The 15185-nt window shown below is 38.2% G+C and overlaps 1 protein-coding gene and 1 long non-coding RNA gene across 2 annotated transcripts in view; one reads left to right on the top strand and one right to left on the bottom strand.

The window, feature by feature from the left end:
- Nucleotides 1–1002: 1002 nt before the first annotated feature.
- On the bottom strand, nucleotides 1003–4409 carry LOC139962923 (uncharacterized). The gene is made up of 4 exons (XR_011791399.1): nucleotides 3417–4409; nucleotides 2436–2560; nucleotides 1644–1809; nucleotides 1003–1147 (listed from the first exon to the last, which is right to left on the bottom strand). It is a non-coding gene; the product is annotated as an uncharacterized lncRNA (long non-coding RNA).
- Nucleotides 4410–10813: 6404 nt separating this feature from the next.
- LOC139962501 (uncharacterized) overlaps nucleotides 10814–15185 on the top strand; it is a 49917-nt gene continuing 45545 nt past the window's right edge. The window contains exons 1-2 of the mRNA XM_071962522.1: nucleotides 10814–11250; nucleotides 13302–13428. Of these exons, the coding sequence (XP_071818623.1) occupies nucleotides 13309–13428 (120 nt within the window). The 5' untranslated portion in view covers nucleotides 10814–11250; nucleotides 13302–13308. The remainder of the gene's footprint in view (nucleotides 11251–13301; nucleotides 13429–15185) is intronic.

The raw sequence follows: 15185 nt of genomic DNA, 5'->3' as shown, positions 1-15185 counted from the left end.
ATCGTCAACAATGCTTACTTATGCAGAACTTTGTGCATCGTCATATTTATTTTAAATATTTAGTTCGGCAAATGTAAGAATATGGAATCATGTTTGGTCTCCGTGCAAGTCCATGGGTCTATCCACGGGCGATCCTAACGGTAGTAATAGGCCTAGGCCCTATAGGATATATTGACATCTTACTTCTTAGGCCTATCGAAAACTTTGCATTTTTTGTACGTAGGCTAACTGGCAGCGACTAGGCTAAACGGGTCCGTTTAACAACTTGGACAGAACTTTCTGTAAATTAGCTCCATATTTTACAATTTCAACCATTAGGGGCCTAATATTCATATCAGGATTGTGGATTTGTATACCGGATACTAGAGCCTAGTAGAGGTTTCGTACATATATACATTATCTCAATATTTTAAAGAAACTACTTAGCCTAACCAGATAGTGTAATGTTTACAGGCCTTGCCTACGTTAGGCCTAGCCTATGTTATGGCTTAGCGTTAGGCCGTAGGCTAGTACGACTACGAATTCAGTCACCGACTTAGCCTTACGTTATGTCTTCGTATGCTACGTCAGCATTTCTTGAAATTTAATTACATATAAAAATGATATTTGCACATGATACTATACCTTGGAATGAATAAGCCCATTCCATCAAGCCCCATTCTTCTAATTTATCTTTCACAAACGAATCCATCTGTGCTTCTGATCATGTTCGCTCTGTCAGCAAACTTGTCCTACAGCCAAGTTGTCTATGGCGCGCGCGCAGGGCCAATATTATCAGACGGTCAATGTGTGTTCGTTAATTGGCTGATCTGACATGATGCACTCATATTCCTATAATGTTGACCAATCATAGTGCAATATTATTTTGACTCGTTGTTGAAAGTCAGTTTCGGACTTAGCATTAGGTCAGCTTAGTGTATGGTACAACCCAAATTGGGTTATAAGACCATCGACCCTGCGTTTGGGTCATGAATATGACCCAGGTGTTTTAAGAGTGTAGCTTAATACTTTTGGCCACATTCACTGCATATCTCACTCTCTACTTTCCTTCATCCACTCATAAAGAGAAGTTACTTTCGGATTTATACACCATCTGTAAGATTTCTTTGCCCTAGACCCTCTCCCTGGATCAATCTCGAACAGTATTCTGTAGGGAATAATTTGAAAAAAGTTTCATGAGTCCAATCTATCATTGTTTACCAAAAACATCCCAGTGCTTAAAACCTAAATTTATTTAATTTTGGTAAAAGTATCCCCAAAATTAGTAAAACTTCACACAAAATTTATATATTAATATATATATATATATATATATAATATATATATATATATATATAATATATATATATATATACATATATATATATATATATATATATATATGTATATAAGTAAAAGTTTTTATCCGTTTTATTATGTATAAACTGTTGTAATTTGCATGCCGTGACAGGTGCACTAGTAGTTTAAAGAAAACATTTAATGTTGCACAACATTTGTTGGCATTGACACTGACATAAAGCTATTACTGAACAAACTGAACATGACTTTGCAGTTCTTCTTGCAGGATCTCAACAAGATGGAGGAACTGTAGTTTGAATGCACCTCCTTTGTTAATCTGTTAAGAAACTAGGTTTAAACTGTACCTCTGTATGTATTCCATGGTTGCTTGAACCTCTGTGGGATAGCATATGTTGAACACATAGTAGCTCATGAACAACATCTTCAACGCAGCAATAATGGATGTAGGATACAGCAGAGGTTCCCGATCAACTGTTATTGCCATTCTGTTTCTAAGAAATGGATTGCAACCTGTTACATAAAAACAAAAGCATTTTTTATTAATATCTTCAGTGGCGTAGGAAGGTACTTTTGAGTGGGGGGGCTGAAGACTGATTGCCGGCCTGGGGGAGGGGTCTAAGGGGAGGGGGTGTCCCCCTCCCCTTTGGAATTTTTTTCCATTTCAAGGTGGCCTCAGATGCAATTTGGTGCAATATAGCACACTTCAACCCACCCACTCGATTTTGTATATAATTTTGCATTTTCACCTGGCCTTAGATGCAATTTGGTGCTCCAAATGAGATTTTTTTCTCATTTGGAAATGAAAAAGGGGTTTTCTGACTTGCGAAGTGGGGGGGGGGGGGGGGCAGAATGATACTTCCGCCCCTCCATATTTTTCACTGGGGGGGCTGGCGCCCCCCAGCCCCCCGATTCCTATGCCCTTGAATATCTTAGAGTATAAAGATCCATGGATTATAATTTTAAAAGCAATTTCTTTCAGAAATTATGCAAGAGTAGCCTGCAAGTGAAACTCTTGCACTCTGGATGAGTCCAGTGGTCACCGTGACGCACTTTACCACGAAAAAAGTGAAACCCGATGATCTAGTGCATAGATATGTGAGACCAATCATAGTCTTATTATAGTCTGAATAACTTACAAAAATTCTGTTGCACTTTCTTCAGGACAAGTAAATTGAAAATTTGGTTGATTTTGATGAAGCGGGTAGTGACACACCTTTCTAGCTGCAGTATCAGAGTGAACACCACATGAACAAGTAACCATCTGCAAGAGAGTAAAACATATGGAAATTAAAACCTTTCGGAAATGGGTCAGGCTCTCCAACAATACATTACAAATCCGGTGCCCCTGACTATTCCATCTCAGGTTTAGCCGAAGCCTATCCTATGAAAGGAAAACAATAAAACACTTTTGGTTACATATATATTGACAGATGACAAATCTTATCAGTTAATACTGTAAGTAGGTTACAGTTTGGCATAATTCATAACACCCACAATCAACACATTCATGCTAAGACCAGGTTAGTATAGCATACAACAGTGCATACATCAACTGATCATGATACTTAAAGTAGGCTAGGGGCAATTAGCAGCTCAGGCACAGTTCTGGATGGGTGGGGGGGGGGGGAGGAGGGCTAGGAGGTAGACTTTGCCTGTAATTTTTTTCTAGCCCGCAATACTCACATTTTCCCTTTACAAAGAAATTTCCTTCAGGAATTTTTTGTATAGTCAACTTCCACATAAGCCCTCTCCCACTCAAACATACCTATAAATACTAAATTTCGAGTTCAAACATCTTGGTTCTTGTGATATCGTGTTTATACGCCAAGGCATCAAATGACAGGCACATAGTACATACAGGGTTTCCCCATTGCATGCAGTAGCATCCTTCAGAATTGAACAAGGAATAACAAGTGGTTTTACCGACCAAAAATTAGTTTTCAAAATTCAGCGAGAAAAACAAAACAAGTTGTATTAGTAAAATTCTGATTTATCACTGGAAAAACGTGATTTATCAGACAAAAAAACCTATTTTATTGATCGATGATCTATTTTAGTGATAGACCAGAGTTTGTTAACCATAAACCTAGCCTAGATTGTTCATTTCTGAATTTTACCATTTGGCGTGCCATAGGGGACTGCACGACTCCCCCAAGATTCAGGACAGGGGACTGCACGACTCCCCCAAGATTTAGTGTAAGCCGATCGGGGGGCTTCAAACTAAACAGTAAAAGTGATATCAAGAAGTTTCCTAAGAGAATCTATGTTATATAGTAAAGCATAGACACTGATTGGAGACCTGTGTCTAGGCTGCGTTATATCATAGCCAATAGAAACGATACCGCCAAAGAATGAATGTAAGCTTAGGTTTGGTATGACTGTCAAAACAGCTACGACGATATGCTAGAAGTAAGCGATCGTATATGCTCGCCAAACAAAGAACTGCCATAGCATCTTGTGCTAGTATGTACACAATGGACCGACAGAGAGCTGTGCTTTCGGCCTAGCCTTCTTGCTTTGCCGCTTATTTCAAAACAAACAAACCAACAAACGAACGAACGTTTAATAAATGCTTACGTAAAAAGTAACAGTTTCATATGACTCAATTCACTATAGTTGCACTCATGTTAGATTAAAAAGGACTGAAAAGCTTTGAAATCATAACTTACCGTAATTACAGCGGTTTCGGACCATCGGTGCGCGCCCAGCGTCATTCAACTGTAAGTAGTGTACAAAGGTCATCTACAACTTTGCGACACAGTTGTTAACTTTACTATTTCGGAAAAAACTCATTGATTGCGTAAGACTAAACGTATATGCTACTTTCTAAAATTCCAACAACATGTAAAATACGGTTCTCGTTTTATGATGCAAGATTCGGTGTAACGTTTTCGCGATCACTTCGACCGCATAATGAAAACTTGGATCGAGCCTGATGCTTTTGTTCCGACACAGCAGTTGATGTATTGTTATGAAGATTTTGTTCCCATATACAGAAAATGTTGTTACAATACATTTTGTAAATGGACAACAATTTTTTTTAACAACATGATTAATTTTAGTAGATGAACGGTGTAAAGCTGTTATATCACAGACATTTTTTACAGTGAGGAAGGGGAAAGAAAAAGAAAAAAGAGAGAAAAAGGAAAAAAGGAGGGAGTAGAAGATAGCCAAGACCTCGGGAAGAGAAAGAGGAACAGTCATAGTTAAAGCGCTGATCCCTATAATATACACAGGGTAGCCAGTGACAGATCAAGGATTACGGAGGGGGTGTGCGCCTCACCCTACCCCTTACACCGACAACTCCATTTTTGACGTTTCCATTTTCCTCTCTCACTAATGTATCTATATAAATACTATATATGGTCTATCATAACGCGTGTGTGTGTATGGACGCCTTAAACAATTGTACAATTGTGCTATATGGAACCAACTGTGGCTGGTCTTGAACTCGACCGAGTCGTCGGGGTACATGACGCACTTCGGGAAGGGGGCGACCCCCCCCCCCGAGCAAATTTTCTTTATGACATCGCTAGTAATTTCAAAATAGACAATGCTTAGATGCAACTTACAAGGCCTGGGAAGTGTCATTTCCAGCGATCTGGGAGGCATTTTCGGCGAAAATTTTTCTTGTACGCTTCGCGCCAACTCATGGTGGCGCTTCGCTTAGATAGTTTGCCTACAGGCTTCGCCCCTCTCTTGGCAATTACTCGCTACACGCCTGTTCGAATTTGTAAAGCAAAGAGCAGATATAACATCATATCAGTGAGCATTGAAATGCATGTTCCACGATGAACAGCCTCAAAAACTGTCAATGTGTGTAGTTAAAGGCGTAGGAGCCCAATTGGATTTGGGGGCTGCAAAATCAATGCCAATATCATATAAGCAAGCATCGGTCATTACAGTGCATGGCATCGTGTACCGCACGGTCCGTGAAAGTTGCACAGTATACCGCTGGATGCTATGTAAACAACCAAATGTCTTACGTAGATGGAGAAAAATCATACAGATCCATTTATGTCAAAACTCTCTTTTACAGTAGTAATGTCGGCCAAGCTTACAACTTTATTTTAATTACCAAGGAGATCATTTTTAAGCTATTCATTGCTATTTATTTTTCTTTCAGTAGGTGCCCGAAAAAATGGGAAAAAAATTTGGGGGGGTGGGGGGTGGGGGGTGGGGGGAGGGGGCTGCAGCCACCGCCTCCTACGGGACCTACGCCTATGTGTGTAGTGTTCGGTTTCGATATACCTGATATCGGAAATATCTGCTATTTTTCATTTCCTTCAACCAAGTTTTATATATAGCCATTATAACAGGTTGCAATATTTCTACACCAATAAATTAACTCTGTCTGAATTTTCGAAAATTTCCTCACCAACATTCTTCATCATACTTTCCTCTACTCGTGCAACTTTGACCTGTCTGTTAGGGGTTCAAGGAGGTTTTTCTATATTGCTTGTCCATAGATTGAATTTTGTGCAACATTATGGGTATGTTTTCAAGTGATTTTATTCACGAGAAATGTGAATTCTCAACAAATAATGGGCTTAAAACATTGAAAAGTGGGGCTTTCGGATATTGTGGGCCGTGACGTAGAATCACCTACAAAAGCAATGATCCATAGGACATGCAATGAGGTCGAACATGATGTGTGACTGGTGACAATCTGCAAAAAGGTTATGGATGGAAAAAACTTTTGGGAAACACTTGGTTCTCAGGCAAAAGTGTACATCTGGTTGGTCATTTTCAAGCCCGAGAAGTGCTATTTCCGGTGATCTGGGGGGTATCAAAACCAGAAATTTTCTTGTACGCTGCGCGCCAACCGATGGTGGCGCTCCGCTTAGATAGTAATTCGCGCCCCCCGGGTAAGAAAATCCTGGATACGCGCCTGTTACATTAGTTATACGGTAGGCTCAATACGTAAAACTGCTCTTAATATGGCGGGGACTGAAGCTCAACCAGTTCTAGACAGAATATAATGCACTAACCGCACTGCACTGTACTTCCCGCCACATAATCCCAGGCGCTCAAACTGAGGGCGTAATTGATGATATCATTAAATATGGCCGAATTCGTGATATGTACGTCATATTTGATGATATCATTAATTGGAATTTATGATATAAAATTCGAATTAATGATATCATTAAATATGGCCGAATTCGTGATATGTACGCCATATTTGATGATATCAATAATTGGAATTTATGATATCATTAAATATGGCCGAATTCGTGATATGTACGTCATACTTTTTGATATCATTAATTTAAATACAGATATCTGAAATTGAATTTATGATATCTTGAATTAAATTACTGATATCTATAATAGTTCATCTATTTTAAGATATCACAGATTCAATTCTTGATATCAGAAAGTTTAATTATGATATCATCAAATAAAATAATGATATCAATAATTTCCTTGCACCAATTAATGATATCATCAAATATGACGTACATATCATTAAAACAATTTCAGATATCATGAAATAATTCATGATATCATTAAATAATTATTGATATCATTAAATAATTGTTGATATCATTAAATACTGAATAAAAAATAAAATGGCTTCCCATACTCCCGCCGCTTTCGCATGAAGCTAAAGGTACGCAATTTCCGATCCGGAATGTTGCTGTAACCTTCAACAACCAACGTATGAAGTCCGAAGCCATAGTCAACGGTTATGGCAAGCCATGTGGGACAAACACCGTATAATATATCCGCGCATTAATTCGAATATATACGCGTATTAATTCGAATATATATATGTGTTGTACATGTGTAAAGTTTCGCTTTATGAAGCGATCTCGCGAACCCGCCAAAACATTTATCGTTGTTATACAGGTGCGTATCCAGGGGGGGGGCGTTGGGGGCGCGCGCCCCCCGGGTAAGGAAAAGAGGAGAGAAAAAAAAGAGAAGAAAAAAGGGAAAAGGAGGGGAAAAAAGAAAAGGAGGAGAGGAAGGAAGGGAAAAGAAAAAGAAAAAAGAGAGAAAAAGGAGAAAAGGAGGGAGTAGAAGATAGCCAAGATCTCGGGAAGAGAAAGATCCCTATTATATACACAGGGTAGCCAGTGACAGATCAAGGATTACGGAGGGGGTGTGCGCCTCACCCTACCCCTTACCCCGACAACTCCATTTTTGACGTTTCCGTTTTTCCTCTCTCACTAATGTACTTGAACTCGACCGAGTCGTCGGGGAACATAACGCAAATTTTCTTTATGACATCGCTAGTAATTTCAAAATAGACAATGCTTAGATGCAACTTACAAGGCCTGGGAAGTGTCATTTCCAGCGATCTGGGAGGCATTTTCGGCCAAAATTTTTCTTGTACGCTTCGCGCCAACTCATGGTGGCGCTTCGCTTAGATAGTTTGCCTACAGGCTTCGCCCTCCCTTGGCAATTACTCGCTACACGCCTGTTCGAATTTGTAAAGCAAAGAGCAGATATAACATCATATCAATGAGCATTGAAATGCATGTTCCACGATGTACAGCCTCAAAAACTGTCAATGTGTGTAGTCAAAGGCGTAGGAGCAAGATTGGATTTGGGGGCTGTAATGACTTGCCCGAAAAAAAAGCCAAAATTTTTCGCGCGCAAAGCGCGCATTCAACATGTCGATGCCAATATCATATAGGCAAGATCGCTCATTACATTGTATGGCATCGTGTACCGCACGGTCCGTCAAAGTTGCACAGTATACCGCCGGATGCTAATGTAAACAACCAAATGTCTTATGTAGATGGAGAAAAACCATACAGATCCATTTATGTCAAAACTCTCTTTTACAGTAGTAATGTCGGCCAAGCTTACAACTTTATTTCAATTACCAAGGAGATCATTTTAAGCTATTCATTGCTATTTATTTTTCTTTCAGTAGGTGCCCCCAAAAAATGGGAAAACAATTGGGGGGGGGGGGCTGCAGCCCCCGCCTCCTACGGGACCTACGCCTATGAGTGAAGTGTTCGGTTTCGATATACCTCATATCGGAAATATCTCCTATTTTTCTGTTCCTTCAACCAAGTTTTGTAAAAGCCATTATAAGAGGTTGCAATATTTCTACACCAATAAATTAACTGTGTCAGAATTTTCCAAAATCTCCTCACCAACATTCTTCATCATACTTTCCTCTACTCGTTCAATTTTGACCTGTCTGTTAGGGGTTCAAGGAGGTTTTTCTATATTGGTTGTCTATAGATTGAATTTTCTGCAACATTATGGCTATGTTTTCAAGTGATTTTATTCACGAGAAAAGTCAATTTTCAAATTCTCAACAAGTAATGGCTTAAAACCTTGAAAAGTCGGGCTTTCGGATATTGTGGGCCGTGACGTAGAATAACCTACAAAAGCAATGATCCATAGGACATGCAATCAGGTCGAACATGATGTGTGACTGGTGACAATCTTCAAAAAGGTTATGAATGGAAAAAACTTTTGGGAAATACTTGGTTCTCAGGCAAAAGTCTACATCTGGTTGCTCATTTTCAAGCCCGAGAAGTGCCATTTCCGGTGATCTGGGGGGGTATCAAAACCAAAAATTTTCTTGTACGCTCCGCGCCAACCGATGGTGGCGCTCCGCTTAGATAGTAATTCGCGCCCCCCGGGTTAGAAAATCCTGGATACGCGCATGTTATATGTACACAACATGAGCGGAAATATGTTTTCGTGTATATTCTAATTATTCCGTGCATATATTGGATTTAATCCCCATATGTATTCTATTTTATACGTGTGTTTATTCGAATTAATACGTGTATATATTCGAATTAATACGCGGATATATTTGGGCCATATGATTAGCTAATATTATACAACACCTAATTATATTCCGGCCATTTGGTTGGTCAATTGCTCGTCGATTGCATGCAAAATCCGCTCTATTGCACTCTATGAAATAGAACCATGTGTTATACTTTTTTGATAGCACTTTTATCAATGGTAAGAGAGCAGAGAAACTTGTCTGTTCAAAACAATATGTTGCATGAGTGCATTTTACATCCAATTATATCCAAATTTTGAAGGTGTTGTATAAAACAAATAATGAATGGTTTCCATTCGTGCAATAGTGCAAATATTTCATTCGTTGAAAGATTTAATTTGTTCCATTCATCTCGGCTGCGCCTCGTTGAATGGAACATTCCATCTTTCAACTCATGAAATATTTGCACTATTGCACTCATAACCATTTATTATTTGTATAATATATACGCGTATATATTCCAATTAATACGCGTATAAATTACGATTATTACGCTGATATATTATGCAGTGTTTGTCCCACATGGCTTGCCATAAACGGTATCTAATCTACATATGTTGTGCATGTGAATGCTAGGGTCCCTCGCAGGCGGTCTCCGAGGTTCGGCTCGCTAATCTGTCTGTGAAAGACTCGCTAATCTATCCATTAAAGGCTCGCTAATTTGTCACACGAAGGCAGAATCGTCAACTCGCTGTCGTCGCTAAGCTGACCGCGTAATCCCCATGCCGGGTAGGCTATATATGGCACAATGTCACTTAGTCAGCAGCGCGTGTCATCCTCCAACCAGCACTGCACGGCTATACACAGCTTATAAGGTATACGTTCACAATGCCTGGCCCCGATACGATACTCGACAGAATGTGTTCCTCAACTGGAATTATTTTACCACCATATAATAGAGAGTGGAAAGTATATTTAAAACTGTCAATAAGATCAGTAAGGCTTCTCTTATGACTCCTATTAGTTACTAGCTCATAACGGACTGACGATGAAAACTTCACCGGAATCGTTGGCCACACGTCTATCTAGGACGATGGATTTCCAAAGATTGACACACCACGCGGGATTTAATACACTAATACATGATCCAACTAGAACCAGTGTACAGTAATATGGATAACTACTTTGCCTTCAACTCATAAAATAGAGGTCGCTATATACGGCTCTGATAACACCCAGATCTAAATATATGGCTCTGATAACACCGTCCATAATCGTAACCTTTTTTTTTTAATGAAGTAAATGTCTTTTTGATGGAGAAACTTTCTTTTATTTTTTATTTATTTTTATATTTTGTTTTGCGGTAATGGCCGCCCATACAGACTGCACACGCTGCACTGCCTTGCAAAAATTTTCCAGAGCAAAACATTGATCACGCCGATACAAGCAGCCCTGTTCATGATTAACAGCTCGCCAGCTGCGTGCGTGATCCACGGCCAATTATGAATGAAAACTTTTCACCTACTATACAATAGATCATTCAAAATAAATGAATAACAATGCAGGTTTCTATCAAAGTGCCTCATTGAGTGTACCCAAGATATTTTTTATCTAATTTAAAAAAATATTTAATAGCTAAAAAAGATTTATTTCTCTAAGCAAAACTAGCTTAACCTTCAAAATGTTTTGACTAATTTGACCTATGGGTTCTACCATAGCACTTCTCCCGCCAGAGAACTTGTTTACACGCGCACGTGCAATGTGTTTTCATAACACCAGCGTGTACAGTCTAGTACAGTAAAATATACATACTTAGTACTTTTCTGTTAGTGTTTGAAAGCGGGTGGTTTGGTTGTTACATAACGCTTTCCAGGGAAATTTACTGTTCCCTGGTTTCAGCCATCGTATGTGATTGCTAAATTTATTTACACTATATCACACCAAATTCTACATCACAAAAGAGTTTATAGACTGCTACTAACTTAAAAGTGTCGAAAATATCCATACAAAGTTTGCATCATTCGTCGGATGCCCAATTCGTTTGTTCTGCGATTGTGTGATCTGTACTGACTCCCGTTGTGTTACTGCTACAGTGATAGCATACACATCTGTACGCTGCTTCGGCTTGTAATTTATGATCGGAACATACTCTTTTTGCAAATTTATGACCAGCTTCCCCACAAAACTTTGTGACACGTAACTTACTACCTCCTGGAAGTTGAATTTGCAACTGTGACTGTTACGTGAGTTTTCGTTTGTTACTTCTTTTAATGTCGTGTATGTAGCCCCTCTAGGCTAGGCCTATTTACTTTACCCCAGCCTCCAGGTTCGTAACCGGCATCATTGGGCGTTAGCACACTTTTAGTTTTACTATATATATATATATATATATATATATATATATATGTATATATATATATATATATATATATATAGATATATGTATATATATATATATATATATATATATATATATATAGATATATATATAGCCAGCTAGACCTAACTTAGTACAAATAGTAGGCTATTATTTATACGGCGGGGATCAATCAGACGCTGCAAAGTCACAAGTTTACAGTGATACTTCTTTGGCCCAAAATCTACCCAATTCTACGGCAGGGCAGATGGAATGCTTAAACCTAGGCTTAAAACCATTATAAAGACATAAATTCGGGGTTAATAATAATCAAAAGGAAAAGGGGTTGGGAAGCTGGAGCATGTTGATCATTTGAACTGAAGTTAGGCCTACCACAAGTTAAATTTTAAGTCTTACACAATTTGACTGGAATAAACAAGATGCTCAAAGACAAAACATACGAAAAGAACAAAAGCCAAGAAACTAAGAGAGATAACATTCAAATCTTTTGAAATGTCAGACTCATGCTCTGTACAGTACTTATGAAACTTAAAAATGCATTGAAGACTCGCCCCAAACCGTGTGCCGCCCTCTGAAAAAAGTTAACTTCCCGTTGCTTGTAAATTACGTTTTCTTGCTACCTGTACAAAACTCAAAATGCAGGTAGTATTGAAACATGATACCTTGTAGCTAGAACTGTGGTATGTCCATGCTGGTATGTACACTGTGTTGTGGTTATTGACTGTAGCTGTATGTATTGACTGTACACTAGTGTCTAATTACCAACGGTAGCAAGCTGTGTGTATTTGTGTGTATTTTCTGGGATCGATGGTGGTGTCTAACACTTCTGTTACACCTCATTCGAAACTAGTTCAGATTACCGACATGAGACGACTCTTTGTGCCCGAGTCTTACACCCTTTAATTTGGTGTTCATTACATTTTGTGCAGGCCATTCCTTCCTTCTATAGTCTCGAGAACCAAGATAATGCAGACTAGTACTAGTATTGGAGTAATTGCAGAATAGTAGAATACCCTGCAACTTTGAAGGAACACCCTTAAAAGAGGTTGACTATAGCATCCGTGTACGGTATAGCCTAGGGAGTTGTACCGTCGATTAATTTATGCATGTAGGGAAGTTCAATATGAGTAGAAATGCCAAAAATAGACAAAGCATGGTGCTGCAATTGTGGCTACACTGTCAGAACGGTTAATTTTGTTGCCATTCCTTTCAAGAATGACCAATCATTACATCGTTATAGTTATTACTAGGGGACAAAATTGAAAATATACTGGAAATGCCAAAAATAAAAGTTCAATGTATATATATGTTATGTTGTTGTGGCCACACATCAGGATTGCTTTTTACATGATCAGTCTAGCTGAAGTTTGAAGGGGTAGCAAAGTAAAGCGTAGAGCTTTATGTGTTACCGGTCAATAAGCCCTGTGTTGACAGTTCATCTTCGTAATTAAATACCATTGTCAGTGGCCTCCTTTCCAAGGATCACATGAAAAGACCTATTGATCACTAATCCTACTGTAACTCATTGGGCATTATAAGTCAAAGCTTTCAATGGGTTATTGACCATTTGCCTTGTAAGACATACAGTACATTACGTACTGTACAATACAAGTATCCGCTGTGTAGATTACAACTATATTGTGTTAAGTCTAATATAAAGTAACAAGTAGTAATTAAATTAGGTTTATTATTTAATTAGGCTCATCTGCTGCATTTAACTGTTGCAACAATAATTAATTATGTGTGTTATTAGGAATTAATTATAATCATATAGGCTATGTTTTGTCTGTAGACCTGAAGAGAATATATACTGTAAATCTGTAAGATAGTACAGTACTGTATCTTGGAATACGTAAGTACTGTACACCCATCCATGCAAACAAAAATATATATATTTTTTTATGATTTTTTTCGCAGATACACCATGCAGGTCAACCCAAAGACAGGTCTCCCTCCTGCTCAAGGACTGTATGACCCCCAGTATGAGAAAGATGCATGTGGAGTTGGCTTCATCGTGAACATCAAAGGAGGGAAATCACATCAGGTACTGTACTACTGTGGTAACTAATATCATCCAGGGTGACCTGCTGTACTTATAATACACAGTATACTCCCCTCATGAATATTCAGTGTCAGCCCATTCCATTATAATAAGAAAAAGGGATATGATGTACATTATGTGCCAATATAGAAAGGAATTGCACTGTTAAAAGTTGACCGGAGTACAGTACCTTGTAAGATGTTTTTTTGTACAATAAAACAAAAACATTATATTAAAAATAAATGATAACATAAAACTTCTGAAGGAAGCTATGACGGTCATAAAACTCCTTCCTTCCATCCACCCCCCCCCCTCCCTCCAAATTCAAAAGGTTGTACAGCCTATAATACAGTCTATAGTTTTATCCAATATTCTTCACTGTGAAGTAAATTATAGAACAAACACAGCACTTTCACCCTCCACTCCAATATCCCTGCATTGAAAAGTAATATTCCAAAATAGAATGCTCTAATTCTTCTGAGGTTGAACTGTAGCTGACCTTTTCATATGACCGGATCAGCAATGCTAAGATTGTTTGTTGATGGCTGCTTGTAACTGCTGGATGTTTTGGTGATGATAAGGTCAACTTTCACCAATTTGTCTGCCTGGTTTACAAACTGGACGAAAGTGCCTATATCTCTGTGAATTGGTTATTAAAAATATATTAAAAGTATCAAGTGTTTCTGGTATGGTAGCACACTGAAGGGGTGAGACTGTTGAGGTATGACTCACCAACTGTACTGTATTGACCATGGTCAGTTGTGTATAACTGTATATGGTTGTGCCTCTCCAAATTAGTCATTTACACATCAGATAATGCACTCTGAGGCATATTTACATTATAAATTGTAGGTCTAATTTTCCCTACTGAATGTAAAAAACACTCCTCTAGTCCTCTGACTGCATGATTTTCCCTGAGGTGAGTGTGGGGTTGGGAGAGGTTGACTGTCTTACAGAACCTTTCTGTGCAACATTGTCACTCTTTTTAATTATATGTTTACCTGCATAACGTCTGAACAATAGGTCAATTAAATTCCAAAATAAACATAATAAGTATATATGACCTTCAAATAGTGTTCTACTCATCCATAAAATACAAATTTTATGACAGTAAATGGAGAAAACAATAGCCTACGTACAGTTTAATGGTCAAAGTTCATTGATGTCAAACTGTTTGTATCATTTATTCCTGGCATTACTCCAACACATGTCAATTGCATGCCTCTTGCATGACTAGACTGTGACATTTCCAAACTTGTAGTTTAACCCCACATGGGTTCATAAACTCCTCTGTAAGCCATTTTTGAACTATCAGTTTGTCCTAATCCTTGCGACTGAAATGTACAGTTGATTAGAGAACTTTATTTTATATAATTTTATATCTAGACAGAAACTTGATTTGGTAGCCTTAACTTTTGAGTTATCTACTTAATATACAGTTACAATGGTTAAAGAGTTTTGTGTTTGGTAAATATTTCCTTACAATGTCAGTCTTGGTTTAAATGAGGGCTGTAGCTCATCCTTTTTGTAGTAAAAACAGTTCTTTGCAAGTTGATTTAAGAAAACTACATTAGTTGTTTAATGTAGTTATTAAATGGATATATAGTGCAAAAGAGAGTTCTCTTCTTAGGCTTGTTAACTGTTCCCTAGTTTTTCTTTCATTCTTTCATGGAAATTAGAATTTTATTTCACTCTAAACATAACTGAACTGTTTGTCCATATTGTTCTGTGTGATAGTACTCCACTGTACAGTACAGTAC

Source organism: Apostichopus japonicus, chromosome 21 (assembly GCF_037975245.1).
Source record: "Apostichopus japonicus isolate 1M-3 chromosome 21, ASM3797524v1, whole genome shotgun sequence".
NCBI classification, from domain to species: Eukaryota; Metazoa; Echinodermata; class Holothuroidea; order Aspidochirotida; family Stichopodidae; genus Apostichopus; species Apostichopus japonicus.
Note: the sequence above shows the minus strand (reverse complement) of the source record. Positions and strands in the feature narration are given on the sequence as shown.